The sequence below is a fragment of the Agelaius phoeniceus genome, chromosome 1, assembly GCF_051311805.1.
Source record: "Agelaius phoeniceus isolate bAgePho1 chromosome 1, bAgePho1.hap1, whole genome shotgun sequence".
In the NCBI taxonomy this organism is placed as follows: domain Eukaryota; kingdom Metazoa; phylum Chordata; class Aves; order Passeriformes; family Icteridae; genus Agelaius; species Agelaius phoeniceus.
In genome coordinates this window covers 2,744,374-2,768,277 of record NC_135265.1, presented here as the reverse complement: position 1 = coordinate 2,768,277, position 23,904 = coordinate 2,744,374, and the positions used below count along the sequence as shown (strand labels likewise).

The following is a 23,904-nucleotide window of genomic DNA, read 5'->3' as shown; positions in this document are numbered from 1 at the left end:
TGTGGAGATCACCAAAATGTCAGAGACTTTTCCTTCTCTTGGCTTTTGAGACCACATCAGCTCAGCTGTGACCCCCTTCCCTGGGTCCTGTGCTCATTTCCAGTAGCATTTCCAACATCCACTCTTGGTTTCATTTTTTCAGTGGGTGTCCATAGCCTGGTCTTAAAGGCAAAAATCACAGAGTGGGATTCTCTGAACATTTTCCTTACAAAATCTGGGCTCCACGCAGCCTAGAGAAGGGAATTTGCCTCATGCCAAAACCCATCCCCCTAATACAGCATGGGTACTCCAACAGCATTCCAACATACCTTCCACCTTAAAAATCTCTGTTAAGCCAGGGACAAGTTCACCTCGAGCAGAGCACTCTGCAGGGGCAAGGCAAACACTCACAGCCAATGAGGACAGAGGCTGTCAGCTCTGCATCTGCCTATCAGCTGCTGGGTGGGGATAAAATGCACATTCCTGCCCCAGCCTGCCTCTAGTCCCAGCTCCCAGACGGGCACAGAGCTCTCATGGTGCTCTGGGTGGTTCTCCTCTGTACCTTGGTGTCGTCACTGCTCGGTGGGCTCTATGTCCTGGGCGTGTTTCGGAGACAGAGACCCAATGAGCCACCCCTGGACAAAGGTACCATTCCCTGGCTGGGCCACCTGCTGGAATTCAGAAAGGACAGCTCAGAGTTTCTCAAAAGGATGCAGAGCAAACATGGGGATGTTTTCACGGTGCTGATCGGTGGCTATTACTTCACCTTTGTGATGGATCCCTTCTCCTTTGGCACCATTGTGAAGGAATCGCGATCCAAACTGGACTTTAGGACTAGTGCAACTCAGCTGGTCATGCAGGCTTTTGGCTACAAGCCCATCAAAGCCACTTATAGCATAGTTCATACATCAAGCCTAAAGCACCTGATGGGAGATGGCCTCACTGTCCTCACACAAGCCACCATGGAGGGCTTTCGGAAGCTGCTGCTTTTCAACCTGAGCTCAGGAGAGAAGAGAGTGTGGCAGGAGGAAAACCTCTTCCACTACTGCTACAACATTGTCTTCAGAGCTGGGTATCTGGCTCTGTATGGCACTGAGCCACCCCGAGGGGCTGGGAGCCAGGAGAAAGCTGAAGAGCAGGATCGCCTCCACTCCAACCAGCTCTTCCAGGAGTTTCGTAAGTACGACCGCCTCTTCCCTCGCCTGGCCTATGCTCTGCTGCCTCCCAAGGACAAAAGAGAGGCTGAGAGGCTGAAGAGACACTTCTGGAACGTGCTGTCTGTGAAGAAGGTCTGGCAGAAGGACAATATCAGTGGCTGGATAAGTGATCAAGACAAACTTCTGGCAGAAAACGGTGTTCCCGAGTACATGCGGGAGCGTTTCATGTTCATGCTCCTCTGGGCATCCCAAGGCAACACGGGCCCGACTGCCTTCTGGCTCCTCTTGTATCTGCTGAAGCACCCAGAGGCTCTGAAGGCTGTGAGAGATGAGGTGGATAAAGTCTTGAAGGAGAGTGGGCAGGAAGTAAAGGCAGGGAGCCCCCCAGTTACTGTCACTAGGGACATGCTGAGCCAGACTCCTCTGCTGGACAGTGCTCTGGAGGAGACCCTGAGGCTGGTGGCAGCCCCAGTGCTGGTCAGAGCTGTCCTCGAGGACACCTCCCTGAGGACAAGCAGTGGGACAGAGTTCACCCTCCGCAGGGGGGACAGGGTGGCTCTGTTCCCACACATCTCCGTGCAGATGAACCCAGAAATCCACGAGGAGCCTCACAAATTTAAGTACGACCGTTTTGTAAACCCAGACGGCACCAGGAGAGATTTCTACAGAAACGGGAAGAAGCTGAAATTCGTCAGCATGCCTTGGGGGGCAGGAGTTTCCACCTGTCCCGGGCGCTTCTTTGCTACTGCTGAAATGAAATTGTTTGTGTTCTTGATGCTGAGTCACTTTGACCTGGAGCTGGTCGATGAGGAGGAGGAGATCCCAGCCGTAGACATCAGCCGCTGGGGGTTCGGGACCATGCAGCCTGTGCGCGACGTGCGGTTCAGGCACCGGCCACGCTTCTGAGCTGGGCACTCCTGGCCTGGTGTTTGTTCTGGTGTCACTCGTGGAACAAATTGTCTGATCCCGTGGTTATCAGATCCCTGCAGTGCCAACACTGATATGATCTTGTTTGCTCGATGTTTGTCATGGCTTTTGTTGCTACCTCCTCCTCCTCCTTGTGTGCTGCTGCTGCTGCTTGTTGTGTTGGTTATGGGATAGAAGAGGGTAATCTGCACAGAGAGACAAAATGTGCCCTGCCAGGCTACTCCCAGTCCTACCCCAGGGGCCATCAGCCCACTGAAAGCCAGGAGGATTGGCAGGTGGGAACTCAAATTCAGGGCTTCCAAGGAATAAGGGTTTTGTCCAGGTTCCTCCCAGGGCTGCCCCAGCAGAGCATCAGTCCCAGCATGACTCTCATGGAGATGTCATCAGGAACAGCTCTCTGGATCACCATCTGGGATAAGTGGGATTGTGTCAAGGCAGGGGAGACATCCTATGCTGTGTAGGAAAAGAGCATTTTGGGACTGAACAGGACTTTATATAATAGAATGTTTGGGGGAGGAACCAAAGGAGGATAAAGGAGGGATTTAGGTGATTAAGGCAGGAAAATTGAGATGTAAGGGGATGAAAAGGGCTGGTTGGGTGCAAATAGGTGACTGACTGGTCCCTAGACTTGTCTGGTCACATCCTGCACCTGATAATTTATCTTCCTCATTAATTATCATTGGCAGGATGGCATCAAGCTTGTGGTGAACCCCTGAAAGGTCAGAGAGCAGCAAATATCCTCTCCAGAGATGTAAAAATTTCCTTGGGGAAATTTTGTCTTGTTTATGGCTCCCTTCTTGTATCTGATGAGGCCTCCAAAGAGAGCAACCTCAATCCCTTATGGGCTACAGCCACTGTGATCTTACAGCCCTCAAATATTTTTTTTTTATCTGCTGAATCAGTGCAGGATAAACCTTTGCTCTACAAGCTCTGCTTTGCTTTATCACCCTTCAACTATTAGAACTCCCACCACTTCCTTACAGGAGTTAAACCCAAGCCTCTCCTGTGTGGAGAAAAGTGAATTGATTTTAATGCTGACACTAACCTTGAACTTTGGAGATTATTTGTGGTCGAGGAATGAAACTCAAACATTTTCACACGTGTCCAAACATCAGATCCAGATTCTGCTTTGTCCTGCAAAGGGCAGGGTGATGTTGTAACTGCATGTTAAGGGCAAACTATCCCAGCCTGCCAGACTGGTAGGTAGCCCTGACCTCATGGTGGTGGTGGAAATTCAGGCAGAAACTATCAAGCAGTTGTGGCAGGACCAAGGAAAACAAAAATTACCTGTAAGGCTTGACTGCAACAGCTGATATTTCCATTAACAATTCCAGCACCTTTTCACTCCTTCCATGCTCCAGCTACAGCTCTCACCTATTTTTTTTGTCATCCATGGGTTCACTCCTCTGAAGCCCTTCTCACATTCTGGTCAATGCAAGCTCCAAACCATGCCCAGGAATTCCTTGGGGTAGCTGGGCAGATCAGAGCCATCATCACATCCTGCCCAGGTGATGTCCTCCTTCCAAAGCTCTAGGAAAAGGATTTTTCATGTGGATGTCCTGCATGGGAGTGGTTCCCAGATAGTAGACAGTGTTTACAGGTTGTCACAAAGAGCCCGGGTCAGAGCTGAGCAGTGAGGGATGTGTGCTGCACAAATGTGGACTGGGATTGGGGAAGGAATGTAAAAGTAATAACAATGAAAAATCTGGGTTTATTTGCTTGTCAGAATGGTTTATTTAACCAAACAGTGTTGAGTCTATAAAAGAGCTCAGACATGCTCAAATGCATGCAATTGTGAGAAGCAAAAAAGAAAATAATTCATATATGGAAGAGCATGAAAACTCCAAATGAGTTAATCTATAATTCTGTTTTTTATGTTTAGATAGGTTTTTCCCTGGCACTGACCTTTCCATCCCAAAGTGCACCAGCAAGAGCAAAGAACCAGCCTGTGCCAACAAAAACCTGACTGGATTTGTGAGAGAAGTTAAATTGGACAGGATCCAGAGTCCTGAAAGGTTTCTTGGGGGGCAGCCCTCATTGCAGTGTCTGTCTTGTGTAACTCTCCTCTCCTCCCAGAGAACTGAGCATGGCATCTGGCCCTAAGCCCTTGGGGTTCTCTCCTCTAGCACACTTCAGCATTCCAAATTTTACAATCTGCTGAGTTGGTGCCTGCTCTCCACAGCACAGGGAAAGCTCCTCTGCTCTCAGTCACAATTCCTGCTCTGCATGCTCAGCAAGGGAAGGAGTCATGGTGCTCCATCTTTCAGGTTTGGAACAATATGGGTTAAACTTGTTGAGAAAGAGCATTCCTGGATAAACAGCCTCACTTTTAGTATTGAGCTGTAATGTATTAGGATCTGTTTTCCTGTTCTCCTTCCTCTAAACACAGCCAGACACAGCTCTGAGAAAGCCTCTTACTGCTGCTCATATGGGAAATTGAGGGATACATCAACCACTGCAGAGAAACTCAAAGGAACACTGAAGTTATGAGTACAAAGCAATGACACAGCCAACACCATCCTTTGCAGAGGAAAGCAGGGTGTGAAGGTCAAAGAGGAACGTGACATTTCAGGATTTTTAAAAAGAATTAAAACACTCAGCCTAAGCCAGGAACACTGCTGCCACATCTCCAAGTGGATGTGTCCCTGCTCCCCAGGGAAGAGCAGCTCAGCTTCAAAGTGGCAAAGTCTCTTAGTACTACAAAATCTGCACGTTACAAGGTCACTTTTTGGTTTGCTGCCTTCATTGTCCAGTGTCCCAGTTGCCCCCACGAGTCACACAGAAACAGCCCGTGGCAGGCAGGACACACGGACAAAACACGGTGGGGTGGGGCAGAGAGCAGCTTGGCAGGAGGGTTTGGTACCAAACACCCGGTGCAGGAGGGCCCAGTGAGGTGATTCCCCATCTGTCACCACATCCTCGTCACTGTGCAATCATGAGGCCATACTTGGAGCACAGCAGGCCTCTCTTCTTTTCCCGTTCCATGAGGAAGTTCCTCAGTTTGGTGGTGGGGAAGGTGACCAGTGCCTGCTGCCTGTTGTCCAGACCTGTCTCCTGGAGCCAGGGGCTCTGGAGGCACTCGGAGGCTGAGGGCCTTCCCCTAGGACAGACAGAGGTGAGGGGTCAGTCAGGGCTCTGTGCTGCATGGGGAGGCTGTCATGGACATATTTTATGAAAAATCCTTTTGAGAGGATTTTTCTCCTGGTGAAGCTGAGAGGCCTCAGAAACGAAATGTAAACAATGATTATCTGCTGCTGTGGAATGCAACAGATAATGCAATTTGATTGGTCTCATGTGGTTGTTTTTAATTAATGGCCAATCACAGTCCAGCTGTCTTGGACTCTCTGCAGAAAAAAATCCTAGCAAAGGATTTTTCAGAAAATATGTCCACGACAGGAGAATCCTTGCAAATAAAGAGAATGGGCAACACCCAGGATGTGATGGGAGGACAGGCAGCCTCTTACCAAGGGTTTGCACACAGAGTGCTCTGCAGGAAGGACACTGCTCCCCCGGACAGGCCCGCGTAGCACCGTGCCAGCTTCAGCTTCCCCTTCCTGGCTGTTCTCAGGAACTCACAGGGTACATCCGAGCTGATGGGGTAGTTGGCACTCAACCTGCCCCAGGAAAAGAGAATTGAAATCATGAAGCTGCCTCCAGCTCCCAGCAGCTGACAAAATTGAGGATTGTTGTTGACTTTATTCGTGGTGTTGGAGCTTGTGCGGGGGCTATCTCGGGGGGCGATTCGGGCTCTTTAGTGGAAGGGTCAGGAAGTAGTTAAGTTCAAAATGCCAGCTTTGGGAGTTGGAGATGAGGGTTTGAATCCTTTCTTCCTAAGATAGGGTGGTGGGGTAACTCTAAGAAGGGGTTTAGTCTTCAATCTTTGGCTTACAAGACCAATGTTTTTATAAATGATTAGAGTTAATTAGAGTTTGAGTAGTTTATTTTCTAATGTGGAGCTGTTGGAGTGAGTCCAGGGGAGGCCACCGAGGTTAGCAGAGGGATTGGGCACCTCTCGTTTGGGGAAAAACTGAGAGAATTGGGATTGTTCATCCTGGAGAAGGCTTCAGAGAGACCTTAGAGCCCATTCCAGTGCCTAAAGGGGCTCCAGGAGAGCCTCCAAGATGGACTTTGGATAAGGGCTTGTAGTGGCAGGACAAGGATGAACAGTTTTAAATTAAAAGAAAAGAGCTTTAAATTAGATATTGGGAAGAAATTCTTCCCTGGGAGGGCATTGAGGCCCTGGCACAGGTTGCCCATCCATCCCCTCCATCCCCCAGCTTCCCATGGCATTGCCAAAGGAAGGGCACAGCTGAGATTAACTCTCTGAAACTGTGATTTTAAAGCCACTCACAGGGTAGGGAACAATCAACTGACTCACATGATGAAGGCTGTGATTTAAAATCTGAAACTGATTTTAAAGCCAGTAACAGCACAGGGAGCAATCAATGGACTCACATGATGAAGGCTGTGATTCCAATGGACCAAATATCAGTCTGGGGAAGGGCTCCTTGCTCTGTCAGCAGTTCTGGAGCTGGAAAAGAAAACTTGTGTGAGGCAAGCTCCTCTCCAACACACTGAGAGCAGCACAAAGGCCGTGGATACTTTTATGCTTTGCTGCCTTCCCAAGATGGGAGAAGAGGCAGCTCCCAGGACAGGGAGCTGGTTGAGGAGCTTCCACATGGATGCTGATTGCAGTGAAACCATGAGAGCCTCTGGGCAGATGGCAGCAATGCTTTCTCCCTGGATAAATGGACACGTGGGTGCCAGCCAGACTGGCATTGCTGTGAGCTGATAGTGGGACAGCTGTCACCACTCACTGCTGCCACAAACTCACACTGTCACTGGAGAGCAGCACCTGGAAGGCTTTTCTTGCTGGGACCACCTGCTGCCTTGACCAATGTTTGGGTCTTTCTGTTTATCACACATTGCAGATAAGCCCCAGGTCACTGTAACTGAGCTCTACTCACCCATGGTCTCCACATAGTCCGAGCATTTGTCCATGGTAATAAATTTGTCTGGTGTGTAGAACTGTGCATTCCCAAAATCCAGGAGTTTCAGCAGGTTTGGCTCGGTGATGATCATGTTCTCAGACCTGAGGTCCAGGTGCAGGATGTTGTTTGCATGGAGGTACTCAGTGGCGCTGAGGATCTGCCACAGGTAATCTCGGACCTCCACCTCTGAGTATGATGTCCTGGTGAGAGAAAGGGGATAGAAAACACAGGTGTCCTGTCTGCATGCCCAGAAATTACTTTCAACACCCACTGTCACCCTCCCCTGGGTGTCTGATCCCATCAGACCCTTAAGAGTTAAGAAGAGTTAAGAAGTTTAGCAAATCAGCTCTGTGTGGAGAGGCTAGTCCATGCTGTGAGGCAGGTTTACAATACAATGCAACAATAGGATGTTGTAGAGCTGAAAGAGAGAAAGCCAATTTGATGCCCACAATTCCTTTTTTATCACAGGATTTCAGCAGATCCATTTTGTGCCACCTTGAGAAACAACGAATCTTCCTGACCCTCAGTAACCTCCATGTCATGGTGTTGTGGTTAACAGGTGTTGGTGAAAGGAAACCCTTCATGTATCACATTATGGGAGATAGTGAAGCCTCAGGTTTTAGCTTTTCTATTTTTCAGATTCTGTGCTGCTTTAGTGTGTGGGTCTGAGCTTCACATCAGGGCATGCTGAGCTCTGTGCACAGAGCAGGGAGACAAAACAATTCCTGCTCCAGCTGGGCACCAAGGACAAATGATCCAAATCTCAGCCCCAGAGCACAAACCCCGTGGGCTGGAGAGAGAAAAACAAGCAGGGTGGGACTGCAGGGGCTAAAGCTGGAATGGGACAATGAACTGCAAGATGCAAATGGAGCAGAACTGATCCCAGGGAGAGAGCCCGGGAGCGCTGGTGCATTTTGGGGCCATTTTGGTTCATCTTGGGTGCAGCCCTGGCTGGGCTCTTGTGCTGCCCAAGGTGCATCCATGGAGGAGATCATTTTCATAAATCCCTGCTTTATTCTTTAACTCTGTCCAGTCTCTGTTCTAGGTCAGCCTTCACAAGGCATCAGTAGAGTTTCATATCAACCACTGTAAACTGCTTTCAGCATCTCAGCTGGGTGGCCCTGAGTTGTCCCTCTCTAGGAAACTCAAGTAATTTTTTAATCTCACAAGAAGACGCAGAACAAACGCTTTATGAATCCTGTGTGCAATAACAGCACAGTGGGGGAGATGGAGAGGGATGATCCACTTTGCCAGGAGGAAGCAACAGGTATCTTCCTCCCAACAGCAGCCCTGACTGGAAAGCTCTTCCCTCATGTTCTTACCGCAACGCCAAGGAGTGGAGCAGCTCTGGCCCCACACACATCTCCTGGATCAGCACCAAGTGCCTGGGGCTGACGTAGGCACCCTTCAGCTGGGCTATGTTGGTGTGGTGGAGCTTCCTCAGCACCTGGTACTCCAGCAGCACAGCCTGCTTGTCCTCTTGCCAGTAAGGGATGATTTTAGCAGCCAAAGTCTTGCCGCTCACCTTCTCCCGGCACTGCCGGACGATGCTGAATCGGCCCCTGGTGCAAAGGAACACAAAGGCACGTTAAGCTTCTCTCCTGTTCTTTAAAACCACCAGGATCCCGTGCTGTGCTTTTCATCTGTGCCTGGTGGAGAGTTACTGCATCTGCTGTCACAGTTTGCACATCCTCCTGTGTCTTTAAACAGTACAGTCACTTTAAATTCCAGGAGTGAGAACTTAACTCCTCTGGGGAGAGAGGGAGTAAGAGAACTACCCCTGTTGGTAACAGAAATCAGTGTCTTTCTTCTAGGTAGAGAAAGCTGAATCCCAGCACCGTGACCGCAAAGATTGGTGCAGCAAGGACAAGAAACTTTGTTAGCCCTGGGCTCATTTAATGATAAATTAATTGGCTGCCCCCTGCCCAGCACATCTGTTGTGACGGGACAGGAGGGGATGGTATTAAACTAAAAGAGGGTTGATTTAGACCAGATATGAGGAAAAAGTTATTTTTTACAGTAATGGTAGTAAAACAACCTGGCCTTGAGCACTTCCAGGGACGGAGCAGCCACAGCTTCTGGACAGCCTGTGCCAGGGCCTCCCCACCCTCACAGGTGTCACAGACATGTTTTATGAAAAATCCTTTCCTTAGGGTTTTTTCTCCTGAGAAGCTGAGAGGCCTCAGGAACAAAATGTAACCAATGGTTATCTGCTGCTGTGGAATGCAACAGGTGCATCTGTGATTGGGCTCATGTGATTGTTTTTAATTAATGGCCAATCACAGTCCAGCTGTCCAGACTGTCTTGGTCAGTCACAAACCTTTGTTATCATTCTTTCTTTTTCTATTCTTAGCCAGCCTTCTGATGAAATCCTTTCTTCTATTCTTTTAGTATTGTTTTAATATAATATATATCATAAAATAATAAATCAAACCTTCTGAAACATGGAGTCAATCTTCTCATCTCTTCCCTCATCCTAAGACCCCTGTGAACACCACCACACATGGGGAAGAATTTTTTTCCTAATATCTAATCTAAACCTACTCTCGTTCACTTTGAAGCCACCCCCTTGTCCTATCCCTAAATCCCCTTATGCAAAGTCCCTCTCAATCTTTTTTGTAGGCTCCCTTCAGGTACTGGAAGGTGCAGTTAGGTCACCCTGAAGTTTCTCTTCTCCAGGATGAACAACCCTGATTTTCTCAGCCTTCCTTTGTAGGAGAGCGGCTCCTTCACGTGTGGGATTTCCCTCTGGGTCATTGAGAACTCAGCTGGGTTCTCTACCTTTTGATCTCAGTTTGGAAGGCGTAGGTCTGGTAGGTTGGGAAGGGCTCAGGAGGTGAGATCATTTCACTCTCTTCTTCAGGGGCAGCGGATGGGGACTCCTGTGTGGCAGCACGAGGCTCTGCAGGGAGAAAGGGACAGGCTTTACATGGGAAGACAGCTCTGTGTGGAAACTGGAGCCTCTCTGAGTCTTCCCTGCTCTCTGTGAACAACCACAAGCAGAGCTTTCCCCAGGGGACTCTGTGTTCCAGCTGCTGCTGGAATATATATTGGAATATAGCACCCAATATAGCTATTGGAATGCAGCAGGTCCTGCTCTGGCCACCCCAAAATTCCCTGATATGGCCACTGCAGACAGAATGAGATGGATTCTATGTCGTGTGCTATGGTATCAAACCTCTTAGCCCCTGATTCTTATTTTCTCACACAACAAATCCTCAGGATATGGACAAAACTGTCAAGAAATTAGAAAATCTAGTTAGAAATTAGAAGCAATTAGAAAAATTGTGGTTGGACATTTCAGAGCAGCAGCTGGAACTCGTTGCTCTGGTTCTGGTGTATGGTTGTGTCCAAGCACTCCCTGAAATACTAAAGCATCCCTTTAAAGCATCTGGTTGGGAAAGCTGAGATATTATAAGAAATCCTGAGAAAAAGGAAAGCAGAGGACTTGGGGTGACTTAAAAATATCTCTGTGAACTGATTTTTACAGAGCAATCCTCTCCATTGGGAGGAAATTCCAGCTAGAGCATCCTTCTGTTTCTTTACAGAAGGGATATTTCCTTTGCTATGAGGCTATGTTTGCTGTGGGGCCATGGATCTCTTAATTTTAAAAACATGTGTGCAGTACAAAGTAGTCAAAGGGGTGGCAAAAATAGTAAATCAAGATTTCTATACTTCAGAGACAAAATACAGCTGGAAAATTCACCACAGAAGGACAGTAATTCCCAATGGAAGACTCCAGAATAGACAAGTTAACTACTGAATTTAGGATTTAGTCTGTAATATAAGCAAGTCCAGAGTTTTCACCAGTGCAAGATCTGTATCAGTAGATAAATACCTCCAGTAAAATATTTTTTGTACAAGACCCATTTCCTCATAATCTCAAATCAAAACTATGTCTTCAACAGGTAGTCTACAGCTCCCAGGTTGTTATTTTATTATTAAATTTAATATATATTATTTTAATGAATAATATATATTTCTTTTATATTAAATTTTATATTTTATCATATTAAATTTTATATCATTACACATTGCTTATATTTATACAATGTTATCTTATTGAGGTTTTCAATATGTTTACACTTATTCTCCTGTGTCCAGAACTAGAAAATCATTAGAAAATAATTTAATTTTAGATGCAAAAGCCCTGAACAACCTGAACCAAGTGGAATTGGCCTTGATTCACTTGCTCTTGGCTTCTGGGTCAACACCTAAAAAGATGCAGTGGGTTTGATGCAGGAAAATCCCAAAGTTTTCTTGGTGTTTGGTCTTACCCATCTGATCCTTGGCAGTGATGGTCACTTTGGCAGAGGGGCTGCTGTAGGGGCCCATCCCTGCCTTGCTGCTGCAGGCTGTCCTGAAGCTGTAGACGAAGCCCTGGGGGAGATTTCTGGCATAGTAGCAGCAGTCAGTGATGTCAGAAGCAAGAGTTGTCCACTCCCCATCTGAACCAGGGGAAGAAAGAAAAGAAATCAGGACTCGTTTTGAGGTTGTCACAATGGCTTGGAGGTTTTTTGAGATTTGGGGTTTTGTTGTGGGGTTTTTTTTTTTTTTTTTTTTTGCTGTTTTTTGTTGTTTCTTTTCTTTTTTCACCAGCTTTATTTATGTGCTGGGAATGTGGAGAAACCAACTTACCATGGCCAACTTTGGGGCTGTACCTGTGTCATTCTTCTTTGAAATCAGCTAGTTTATATCTGATAATTCCAATTTGTGCCAATATTGTTCCAGAAGAATGGTGACATTTTCCTGTGTTTTTTTTCTCATTATCTAATTCATGCCACCAAACTCTACTGGAAATATACATCAAGAACTCCAAACAAAAGATGAATATTTTTTTTCCTGTTGGCCCTGTTTTGGATCCAGCTGAGACCATGAGGTTCAGGATTCCTGGACAGAACCATTCACTAACACCATCCCAGCAAACCCAGTGTTTGAAACATGGGGGTTTTTACTCAGTTTTTATGAAACTCAGATGATTTCTCATGGAACTGGGATTCTAAGTGCATTCTGGACTCATTATTCATGGGACTAAATTAGGAAGGAGAAAATACCCAGCAAACATTTTATCAGCATTCCTCCCACATGATGCTGTGCTCAAGGCTGAATCCAACTCCCTGCAACTTTCTGAGATTAAACCCATCCTTCCATTCAAATAAAATCTGGCAAAGAGCCTCAAACCACAAGCAGCAATTCCCCACCCAAACCCAAGGTATCAATGATTTTACAGGTAATGGTTGAACTGGGGGCTGTTTGTGCAAGAAGGAGCAGATAGAGCTTAGAAATAGAGAAAAATATGTGCAGAAGCAGCATAGAAAAGCCTGTTTTCAAATAATGGATAAAACAAGGGATTTATTCCTGATTATCTTAATCCTCCTGTGTTCAGGAGAGCAGGATTTTGCAAGTTCCTACCAAATACACGAACACAGTGGAAAATTATAGATGCTGTTCCCCATTTCTCTTCCTAATTGGAAGAACTTGTGTTTGTATCCTCCCCAAAATCTCTCCCACAATTGTGTCAAAAGGAATAAGGATAAAGTAAGTGGTGTTGGAGGGAAGGTGACTCACACCAGCTCCAGAGGGAAGGGCAGAAAGCTGCTGCCCATGCTAATCCAGAAGGGAGAGTTGGTGTGTTTATTTTTTTGTTTGGAGAATTAAGTGAAGGAACATGGAGCAGCTGAATCCAGGCTGTGTTTGTGTGGCTGCAGCAGGAATTGCTATCAGACATCACACTGATAATAACAACAGCAAATCCATCCCAAGAGAGACAGAACAGCCTTGGGGATTTGATACAAAGCTTTTGTTACTAAACAGGAAAACATCAACATTTGACAAGGGCAGATAGTGGCAGGATGAGTGGGAAGGGCTTTAAACTGTGAGAGACTTAGATTAAATGTCAGGAAAAATTTAATATTCAGAGGGTGTTGAGGCCCTGGCACAGGGTGCCCAGAGCAGCTGTGGCTGCCCCTGGATCTCTGGAAGTGTCCAAGGCCAGGCTGGATGGGGCTTGGAGCAGCCTGGGATAGTGGAAGGTGTCCCTGCCACGGCAGAAGGGCTGGAATTTGATGGTTTTTAAGGTGCCTTCCAACCCAAAACATTCCATGATGAAATGATCCACTGATCCTTTTGGTTCAGCCTCTGAACCAAGCCTCAAAAGAGAATGTCAAAGGGGTGATGCAGTTTTGTCAAACTTTGGTTATCTTGTCCTGGCTCTTTGCCCTAAGCTTCCTCCATAGTCAATGGAAAAAGAAAGCACAGCTGCTCAGCAGAGGATAAATTGCCTTTTTGATAAATCATCTTTCTCCAAGACCATACAGGAAATCTGAGCCTGGGATGATGATGTTTCATTAGTGTCTCATTTCGTCAGCTTACTCAGAGTTTATATCAGATTATATCAGACCAGGCATTTTCTCCTGTAGCTGCTCACTTTTTGGTTGTAGCTTCCACACAGCCTTGTTTGATTCACACTTTAGCAAAGCCTTGGTATGAATATGCAAATTCCAGGTTGATTTAACCAGCACAACCCCTAATGATAGCTGTATGAATTCCATTCCTAACTCTAAACTGGGGAGTTAAATCAAGCTGTTTCTGAATAACAATAAAATTTCCAGCTGGTGAAGAGATACAAACCAAGTACAAATCAAGATGTTCCTTGCAAAGCAACAGGACAGCACTTTACCTTCAGTCTTGCACTGGACAGTGTAGTGGACAGGGTTGTTGGTTTCCACAGGTTTCCAAACCACCTGCACTCCATCCTTGTAGACCTCCACAATGTCAGGGGGTGGAGGGCTGGGGGGAACCTCTGTGTAGAGGAAGCACAAACCCCATGAGTGTTAACAGCAGCACTGCTGTGATACAAAACTCTACACCCAGCATGTCTTAGCTGCAGGTATTATTTATATATATATATATATAAAAAACATGTATATGTTTTTATGTATATATATATGTACACATACAGCTAGCGGAACAGCAATTTTGCCATCCCTAATTTAAACTCAGTTCTAAGATTTTGTCTTGGAGTGGCTCTTAATCCAGGAGAGAAAATAAAGGGTGAAGAAGAAGGAATGAACCCTGCCCAGGCTGTGGACCACAGCAAGGGAGAGCTCTTCCTCTGCTCCCATGTGCAGAAATCTCACCTCAAAGGTATTGATAGGTTACATTTTTGGGGACAAAATTATTTAAATACCTATTTCTGTAGCTACTCCTTTTCTTACCTGCTTTTCTTATTACACAAGAAGTGGATGCTGAGCCCAGAGAGTTTGTGGCCACACAGGTGTAAATACCAAAATCCTCAGCATTAACAGAGAGAATTGTCAACAGCTGGAAGTGTTTGAGCGTGGAGGAGATGAGGATCCGGCTGCTGCTCTGGACAGGTATCCCATCTGGAAAGCAGGAGATGGGAGACATAAGTACCCTGCAAATTATACCAAGGTGTAATTTGCAGGCCCTGTCCTGAGGGTCAGGGACTCTCTGGAGGGATGGCAGTGTCACCTCTGAACCAGCTGATGTGCAGGGAGGAGTGAGCCGCAGTCCGGCACGAGAGCGTCACGCACTGTCCGGCAGCCGCAGCCTGGTCCGTGAGCTCCTCCGTGAACGACGGGGCTGCAGAGAGGAGGGAAAGGGGGATTCAGGATGGCCTGGAGAGCTTGGTGGAAAAACAAATCCCTGCAGGACATCAGGAAGCATTTCTAATGGGGGCAAGAGCCTTTCTGGTTCATGGTGTCCCATTCCTTTCACCACCATTTGGAGAATCCCCTGGGCACAGAGCACACAGGTGAAGGAACCCTGTTCACCTATGGGTGTGACAGACCAGATAGATCTTGGAAAATCCATTGCATTGCCCAGCCTTGGTGCAAAAACAAATCCCTGCAGGGCATCAGAAAGCATTTCCAATGGGCTCAAGAGCCTTTCTGGTTCATGGTGTCCCATTCCTTTCACCACCATTTGGAGAATCCCCTGGGCACAGAACACACAGGTGAAGGAACCCTGTTCACCCATGGGTGTGACAGACCAGATGGATCTTGGAAAATCCATGGGGAATATCTGCATTGCCCAGCCCTGGTACAAAAACAAATCCCTGCAGGACATCAGAGAGCATTTTTAATGGGGTCAAGAACCTTTCTGGTTCATGGTGTCCCATTCCTTTGGCCACCATTTGGAGAATCCCCTGGGCAAAGAGCACACAGGTGAAGGAACCCTGTTCACCCATGGGTGTGACAGACCAGATGGATCTTGGAAAATCCATTGCATTGCCCAGCCTTGGTGCAAAAACAAATCCCTACAGGACATCAGAAAGCATTTCCAATGGGGTCAAGAGCCTTTCTGGTTCATGGTGTCCCATTCCTTTGGCCACCATTTGGAGAAGGCCCCAGGCACAGAGCACACAGGTGAAGGAACCCTGTTCACCCATGGGTGTGACAGACCAGATGGATCTTGGAAAATCCATGGGGAATATCTGCATTGCCCAGCCTTGAAACAGAACAGAAGCAGAGCAGAGAGAGACCCTGTCACAACAAGGGTTTTCCTCAGGCCAAACCTAAATGTGGGGGCAAAACTGAATTATGGAATTTTGAGGGTGAGGGAATCAAATAGGACAAGAGGAAATGGCCTCCAGTTGCCCCAAGGGAGGTTTAGTTTGGATATTAGGGAAAATATCTTCATTGTCAAGGACTGGAGGAGGATGCCCAGGGAGTCACCATCCCTGGAGGGATTTAACAGATGTGTGGCACTTGGGAACATGATTTAGTGTTGGCCTTGGCAGTGCTGGGTTAATGGTTGGACTTGGGAAACTTAGAGGTCTTTGCCAACTAAATGATTCTATGATTGAGACAACACAAGAAGAGAGAAGGAGACATGAAAGATGGATATTGAAGAAGAAAAAGCCCTGTAGAGCATCAAATCTGCTCCTATCTCCATGGGAAAGGGTGAACACAGGTTTTCTTCTGTGTTTCGCCACAGTGGCCAGGGGCTGCCAGCCTCCCACAGCTTCCCTTCCCAGTGTTTGTCTGGGCTCTGCTGAATGCTGGGACAGTAAAATGACCTCAGAAAATGCTCCTGATGCAGCCAAGGGGAAACTTGCCAGGGGTAAAACAATTCTTTACTCAATCACCCTCTGAGGGTAAAACAAACCAATGACTCCTGTCACAGCAATACCTTTCTCCTTTGGGATAAGGCTTGGCAGCTTGAATGAAGGGAGTGCTGATTTCCTCTTCAGAGATCCTTCAGCCCCTATTAACAGCTCCTTTTCTGCTGCCTCACTTCCCAGCTCACCAAACTCTGCTGTGAGAAAGGATGAGAAGTCATTCAAGGCCACCCTTCTCCCCATGGCATCTATTTACAGTGACAGTTCTGCCTTCACACATAAATAGTCACAGGTTCCCTTATTAACCAGCATTTGATTAACAGGGAAGTCTGTGACAGCTGCTGCAAACAGAACGGTGTCCTGGAAGAACAGGGACTATCCAGGGATGGCAGAGAAGAAAGGACAGATCCCCATGTCCAGTAACCAGGGTGACTTCAGCTTCTCCCAGTCACTTTAACCCGAGAGATTTGCCATGGTCAGATGACAACTGCAGCAAGGAAAGCATCACCCAGCCCTGCTCTGCTTCTGTGCAGCCTCAAACAGGGAATTTGAGCCCCTTCCATCAGTGGATTAACCCAGCTGACTGCACTGAAGCCAGCCAGTAACAGAGACCTGATGGTGGAGACTGCTGAATTCAGAACCTGCCACAGCCAGATTTGCAGTTCTGGTCTAACCACAGCTTCAAGCATGCTGGGGAAAAATAGGGCAGCTGCAGCAGAGCCCAGTTATGGCAGCAAATCTGTAAAGGAACAGAGGGAAATAATTACCTTCCTCTGGCTCAGGAGATGTTTTTCCTTTTAGGATTCTTGAAATATGAGCAACAGAAGCTTTTACTTTCTTCTTCAGACTCTGCTCCACCGACTGTTCCACTGAATGAGACCTTGCATATGGCTTAAAGAGTCCAGGCTTGCTGTGGAAGGAGCTTTTCTGCTTCCCACTGGAGTCCTTTTGGGAGCCATACATTTCTTTATGGCTCTCTGCCCCTTTCCCCATGGCTAGTAAATTAGCTGCCTTTGAATCCTCGGATATTTCCAGACGGTTCTTCCTGTTCTTGTCTTCCTGTTCCCTGATGCACAGTCTTTTATCCTTGTGGAGATGTCCTGCAGGAGGGGACCTTGCCCTTTCACCAAGGAACATGAACCTTCTAGGAACTGGTTTGGGTGAAGGCTTCTTATAGCTCAGAAACTCAAATGGGAAATAAACGATGTCATACAAATCGGAGAAATTCAAATAGGCAGGCTCCACTTCTGAGATGTCAAATTTCTGGGGGCCGCTGCCAACACTGGGTGTTTCATCTGACAGGTCTTTGATTTTCACCAAAGAAATTTCTGGGTGTTTGCCAGTGTCCTTGATGACTGGGATGGGTCTTCTTGCAGTGTCCAAGCTCTCTGTGGAGGAGAGGCTCTCTGGGCTGGAAGGGGAGGTCTCAAATGCCAAGTCCTCCAGGTGCTCACATTCATGAGGAACTGTCTGTGCTCCCTGCTCTTCCAGGACTCCTGGCTCCTCCCTCACAGCAAGGCAGGGTTCTGCAAGGTCATCCTGCTCAGCGACTTCTCCTTTTCCACCCTGTTGGACAGAAGGGAAGGAGCTGTCCATGTGTGCTTGGCTGCCTTTGTAGGACATCTCTCTGTGAGGAGAAATGTGCCTCCTGCTTCCCTTCTCTCCAGAAACTGACTCTGCCCAAACATTCATCTCCTCAGAGAGGGAAACCATCTCATCCACCAAGCCCTCCAGCACAGCAGACTCCTCGTCACTGTAAAAAGAAGATCTGTGGTGTGACAGCTCCTGACCATGGTGATCCCTGCGGAGCAGTGGTGGGGCAGCTTCTCCAGCATCACATCTTCCACTTTCTAAGGCAATGCCTCCATCCTCACCATAACCCTCTGGATATTCCTCATATACCAGTTCATAGGCTGCAACTGGAGCAATTTCTGGTTGTGCAGCAGTTAATGCACCTGAACTGCCACTCTCCAGACCATCTGAAATCCCAGCCCTGTGCTGCTCAAGCACCCCATGTCCAGCTTTGGGGAAAGAAGCAGCCACAGCTTGTCCAGCTGCTCGCCTTCCACTTGCTGTCACAACAGATCTCATCTCCCTGTGAACTGACACCTCTGTGTGTTCTTGATTTTCACCCTCCCAGACCTGAGGGAGGGCAGTGCTTTGGGATGAGGCAGCTCTGGCTGGGTGTCTGCTCTCCAGAGCAGCAGGCTCTGAGCCGTGGCCTTCAGGAACCTTCTGGGGTTCAGCTCCTTCATGGGCCAAACTGGAAACAATCCCTGTGACAGCTGAGCTTTTACTCCTCAGAGCAGCAAGTTCCTCCTTGCTGAGAGCCTGCTGTGCTCCATCAGAGACCAGAGCTGGCACTGATCCTGGTGGTGGGATTTTGGGAGCAGCAAGCTGCTCTCCCTTCAGGACAGCTGCTGCTGTGTCTAAGTGAACAGGAGCCTTCTTGTGTGCTTGGCTTTCACCACTGTGGGCTGATGGTGGAGTGATTCCTGGAACAGCTGCTTCTGCATCTTCCAGGACAGCAGATCTCACATCTTTATGGGTCTTCAGCTTCTGAGGAACACCTTCACCAGCTGTGAGGGTACCTGGCTGTTTGCCCAGCATGACAGCAGCTGCTGGAACACTTTTCCCAGGAATTTCCTCACTTTTGTCTTTACATACTGGAAGTGAATCAGTTTCTGTTTGTTCTGTTGGAGCAGAAGAGCTTTCATGCTCCATGACTTCAGATTCAGCAGTGCCGTGAGCAGAAGTCTTTTCATCTGAATGTTTCTGCCTTTTGTCTTTCCAGGGTGGGGCTGGGGCTGTCCTTTTGATAAGCAAGCTTCCACCTGTTAGATCTGGGTGGCTGTGGGTGGGAGCAGACTCCTGGGGCAGACACACACCTCCCTCGCTCGGAGGAAATGCCTTTGGGGTGGTTTCTGACTGTGTGAGGGTTGAAATGGGCTCTTTGCCCTTCTGAAAAGCAGAGTCAGAGGCACGGCCAGAGGCAGATTTACCCTCCGTGCTCTCGTGTTTTGGAGCTGATGGTGCTGTTACATCTGAGCACTGGGCAGTTGGAATGGGGCTTTTCCCTTCCAAACATTCAACGTCCTCCTCAATCTCAGTGGCCTTTGACTTCTTCAGTAAACGCTTCCTATTCTCACTCCTGTGAGGTGACACTGGAAGTCCCTCTATGTGTTGTATGAGAGCAGGTGGGCACCCATTCCCCTCACAGTGTGTGGAAGGAGAGGGTTTCTCTCCTGAGCGATCCTTGCTGGCTCTCCTGGCATCCCCTTGCTCTGCCGTGCCCGCAGAACATCCCTTGCCAGGCCCCGCAGAAATGTCGCAGTGATCACTGCCTTCAGGGCAGCTTTCCTGGGACAGCACATCACAGTCCTCCTCCAAAATCTCTTGTTCCCTCAGGGATCTGGAGGATCTCAGCCTGTAGTCATCCAGGGAGCGGCTGCGGCTGCCACCAGCAATGGCAGGGTGTGGGGGCTTCCTGGCCGTGTCAAACGACGCGGATTTGGTCAAGGATCCCAGCAGACCTTCTCTGCGATCATCTCCTCCTTCTTCTCCTTCTTCTTCTTCTTCCAGTTCAAACTGCTCAAGGAGGGGTTCCCGGAGGCCACTGAGGGGCACCTTTGAATAGCCAGCCTTCCGGAAAGTCCTCCTGGCTCTGTCCAGGTGCCTTCTGAACTCCCTGCCTGGTGACGAAGGCGGCCTCGCAGGCAGCTCTGTTGCTTGGCTGTAGAAGGTGCTTTTAATGACGCTCTGCCTGGGAACACAGGCAGATGGCTTTTCTGCCCCATCCCCTGCCTCTTCACCTCTGTCCTTTTCCAATAAAGGTGTGTCTGGTTTTTCTTTCTGATGCACAAGCGATGTGCTTTCTGTGGAAGCCCTCAGGGATGAAGGCTCAGCAGCGCCACTTTTTTGGGATGGCTCTCCCCGAAGGCTGGGAAGGAGCCTCTCCTCTTTCTCCTGTAAGATACTTGCCATGAGCTCTTTGCTTTCTGTGGGTGATTTTTCCCCCACCTCAGCCTTCACTGAAGCATATTTCCTCCTCATGGGTTTTACTGGAGGGATGGAGCTTTTGGAGTGCTCCCGTTCACTTGCACGTTTCAGAGGCTCGGGATGGCTCGGGGCATCAAATACAGGCAAGTGCAGTTCAGGGGTGGAACCAAAGTGCCTCTTTTGGGGGAAATTCGAGTTCTCATTGTCTGAAGAGGAGCCACTGGTGCTGGATGAAGTGCTCTCCTCAATGAGGTGCCGGGAGATGGCCAGGGAGCTGTTGTCATGGGTCCTTTCCAGGATTTCTGGGATGGACCTCATCACCAGGATGGATTTGTAGCACATCAGGGAGCGCTGAGAAGGAAAACAACACAGCACAAGGAGATGGGAACATGGTCAGAGTATGGAAAGCAAACACACCAAAATGAAGTCCTGCACTCCTAAATACCACACCCATGAGTCTAATTAGACACTGCCACCCTCGGCACATGTCACCAATCCAGGACTCATTTTCTCTCCAAATCTTCCTCTTCGCTGATACGACATTAAATTGACTTCAGGGAACACACTTGCTTTGGTGACTGGGAGGAAACAGGACTCTGAGATTTCCAAAGTCAATCTGCCACTCAAAACAGATGGAAAGGAGTTTTTGATGGAAAACATCAGATGAGAGACTCGCTGCAGGAAATGGTTTTAAATCCTTTGACTGCAATACAACCTACAGTGACTTAGGCCAGCAGAAGGCCTACCAAGTATAGGAGATGGGATTCCTCTGCTCTAAATTCTGCCATGTGGGGCATCTCAGTTGAAGCTGGGCCTCTCCTTCCAGCCAGCAGAGAGAAAATGGTATGTTCAGAAGGCAATCAATCCAATTATTTGAGAGAACTTCAGGAAAAGAGGCATTTTCTTGGCACCTGTCTGTAATTCAGCTCTGATTGCAAAGGCAGCTGAGGGCACCTTACTTAGACACAACCTTGTGTCTTACAGGCTCCTGCATGGGATTCCAGGCAGTAAAAGCCTAGATAATTAATTCCTGACACATCCATCTCTCCTGGGCTTTTTCCCAACTCCCAGCCACGCTCAGATCTCTGCTGAGCTTGCTGTCCTAACCCAAAAGATTTTCAAAGATTCAGATATTAAATTATCAGTTATATTATTAAATTATTCAGCAATTTAAAATAGATATAACTAAACAGAATCAACACAGATTAGGGGCAACTCACCTGCCACTTGCTCCGAGCCACAATGAATTTGAGCTGTTTGGTGTTAATGAAATGAGCTGCTTCAAGAGGGACATTGTGCTGCCAGGTGGAAAGAGAGGAAAACCATTGATTAAAAAATCCTGATTCCATTTCTTGAGGCATTTTTGTGGTTTTGTTTTTTTTTTTAGAATTCTCTCTTTACACAATTGTTTAATTTAGGTAAGTTGCAGTAGATCAGATGCTGCAGTTCTTTCATAGTTAAATTGCAGACAAAATCAGCTTTTCAGTCATTAAATCAAGCCCTGGTTAATACCTGTCATTAAATTATTTTTGCTGTTGGCAATTTTTTACTCTTTTCCTTAGTGATTTAGGGCTTTGGAATATAAACTTTGGTCTGCAAGGCCGGTTTCCTTTCTGTACTGATGTGACAGAACAAGAGGGAATGGCCTCAGGTTGCACCAGGGAGGTTTGGATATTAGGGAAAACCGACAAATAAAGGACCAGGACAAACTTACCATGAACCATTTGTGGGAAAGACAGTCCAAAGCACTCGGCCTGGATCTGGTAAGAGAACAGATTGACATTTGAGTAGGAAATCCCCTCCAAGAGCAACCACTGATTTTCCTGAAGGTGCTGCTGCATGCAGGCACCCACCTACACTCAGGGCTGTGTCCTTGGCATGCTGATTTGGAGCACAGAAGCCAAAGAGACACACAGCAGCTTCCAGCTCAAGGTTTCCTTCCCCTGATGGGGAAAACAACCTCCTTTTTTAGTCTGACACTCCCCACAGATGCTCAGGAAGAGCTCCTGGCTCTTTGCAGGAACCCAAGGGTGTCCAGAGCAGCTCTGAGAGTGACTTTGCCTCTTTAGGTGGCCAGAGTGAAAATAGCTTTGGCAGCAGGCAGAAAGAGTAGGAATGAAATTAAAACCAAATGCCTGTAAATATGCCTTCAAGCCAGCTTTTGTACTTGAAATTGCTTAATGAATGTGGTCAATGTTATTTAATTCCCTCCATACCAGTCTGTGCTCTTTCCACTCATCTGTGTCATCCCAGAAACTCCTCAGCCTGGAGGAGGCAGGGAGCAAAGACATCAGCACACCAGGGAGAGGCCAATTTGGCAAATATCCGAGTTGTGGGTTGGGTAATGGGGAATAATGAGGAAGGATTAGGGAAAAATGCAGCACATCTCACTCAGCTTTCTACTTTTCAAACCAAAGGATGGGCTGGGATGTGGCTGCTGAGACACCAACAGCTCCGCACAGAGGGAGGCACAGGAGGGCACTCACTTGGGGTGCTGCTGCAGGATCCCTTTCATGAAGTCCTTTGCATCTTCACTCAAGTGAACAACATCAGGAATGGTCCATGAAATTTCCCCGTTCTGGATATTTAGGAGAGTTTTCCTGTCGTTCTCCCCAGCAAATGGAGACTTGCATGTGAGGCTTGTTTATTGAACACCATAAAATGAAAGGAGACAGGGTTTAGGTTTCTGTTTTCTGTTCAAATTACAGAAGCACAAATGCTTACATGAGGTTTTTAAATATTTGAGGGGCTCCATGCCTGAACTTGCAATGTTCGTGAGGAGCAACCAGGAGATGAGGAAACCACAAAATAAATTGTCCTTATTATGGAAGGACTGAATGTTCCACTCAAATCCCTCATTTCAAACAAATGGAGGGCTCTGATGGACAAAGGATTATTGAGGGAGTGTTTCCAAGATTTATTTACCTTAAATATGTGATGACTCCAACAGCCCTGAGGAGAGAGAGAACACAAATGTTATTTTTGTCACTATTTTTCCATCCTTCTCAAGCCCCTCTTCCTGCCACTGGACACCCTGAAACAGCAAGATCACCTTCTCCTCACCTTTCAAGAACAATAAATCCCAAAACCTATTTATTGATTTTTTCCATTTCCATTCATTTTCCCCCTTCAATATTATTTTTAATTGTTCCCAAGCAATCCTTCATTCCTAAAGCACAGGTAGAGGAAAGGACTCAAAAAAATTCTTTTTTTAAACTTCTTTTGCCTTTTCTAGAAAGCTCTTTAGGATTATTTCCTCCAGTTGCTGTCTGGAATAGAGATCATCCCCTCCAAGATGGTCCTTTGCATTAATTACCAGTCAGAGTTCAATTATGGCTAAAAAAAATTAGACAGAAGGAGCTTTAAAGAGCTTTGATGGCTTTTGGTTTGTCAGCGTTCGCTTTCAGTTTCCTGTGTTATAATCACTGCTCCATTTACTAATTAGCAGCTAATGGAAATTCAGGCCATTGAGAGCCTGGAAAAGCTTTTTGGGAAAATGAGAGATTACCAGATATCAGTTGCTTTTGACACTGGTGACTGGGAAACAATTTCTGGGGCAACAAACTCTGGAGAGCCGTATTTGCTGTACTGGGGCTGCACGGGCGTGATCCTCTGGGCAAACCCAAAGTCACAGATCTTCAGGTCTTCCCTCTCAGGATAAACCATGAGGATATTCAGGGGCTGTTGAGTGAAAAATAAAGAAATAAATGGGGAAGTTTTTTCTTGTGACTAGGAAGTATTTTCAGTTGTAAGAATAATTCAGAGA

At 47.3% G+C, this 23,904-nt stretch overlaps 2 protein-coding genes across 2 annotated transcripts in view; one reads left to right on the top strand and one right to left on the bottom strand.

The window, feature by feature from the left end:
• Positions 1-497: 497 nt before the first annotated feature.
• On the top strand, positions 498-2,087 carry CYP8B1 (cytochrome P450 family 8 subfamily B member 1). Its single transcript, XM_054648087.2, has one exon. The coding sequence runs from the start codon at positions 513-515 to the stop codon at positions 2,040-2,042; it is 1,530 nt and encodes a 509-aa protein (XP_054504062.1). The 5' UTR covers positions 498-512; the 3' UTR covers positions 2,043-2,087.
• Positions 2,088-3,790: 1,703 nt separating this feature from the next.
• Positions 3,791-23,904, bottom strand: part of OBSCN (obscurin, cytoskeletal calmodulin and titin-interacting RhoGEF) — a 181,517-nt gene continuing 161,403 nt past the window's right edge. The window contains exons 101-117 of the mRNA XM_077184731.1: positions 23,647-23,819; positions 23,064-23,090; positions 22,625-22,777; positions 21,853-21,898; positions 21,359-21,436; positions 16,907-20,489; positions 16,211-16,336; positions 14,549-14,659; positions 14,272-14,439; positions 13,734-13,856; positions 11,332-11,502; positions 9,836-9,956; positions 8,377-8,616; positions 7,031-7,254; positions 6,519-6,594; positions 5,528-5,677; positions 3,791-5,163 (exon numbers count right to left, since the gene is read on the bottom strand). Coding sequence (XP_077040846.1) covers positions 4,986-5,163; positions 5,528-5,677; positions 6,519-6,594; positions 7,031-7,254; positions 8,377-8,616; positions 9,836-9,956; positions 11,332-11,502; positions 13,734-13,856; positions 14,272-14,439; positions 14,549-14,659; positions 16,211-16,336; positions 16,907-20,489; positions 21,359-21,436; positions 21,853-21,898; positions 22,625-22,777; positions 23,064-23,090; positions 23,647-23,819 — 5,748 coding nt within the window. The 3' untranslated portion in view covers positions 3,791-4,985. The remainder of the gene's footprint in view (positions 5,164-5,527; positions 5,678-6,518; positions 6,595-7,030; positions 7,255-8,376; positions 8,617-9,835; positions 9,957-11,331; positions 11,503-13,733; positions 13,857-14,271; positions 14,440-14,548; positions 14,660-16,210; positions 16,337-16,906; positions 20,490-21,358; positions 21,437-21,852; positions 21,899-22,624; positions 22,778-23,063; positions 23,091-23,646; positions 23,820-23,904) is intronic.

Excerpts from the sequence above, each read along its gene's own strand:
- CYP8B1 (XM_054648087.2), top strand. The coding sequence starts at position 513 with ATGGTGCTCTGGGTGGTTCTCCTCTGTACCTTGGTGTCGTCACTGCTC.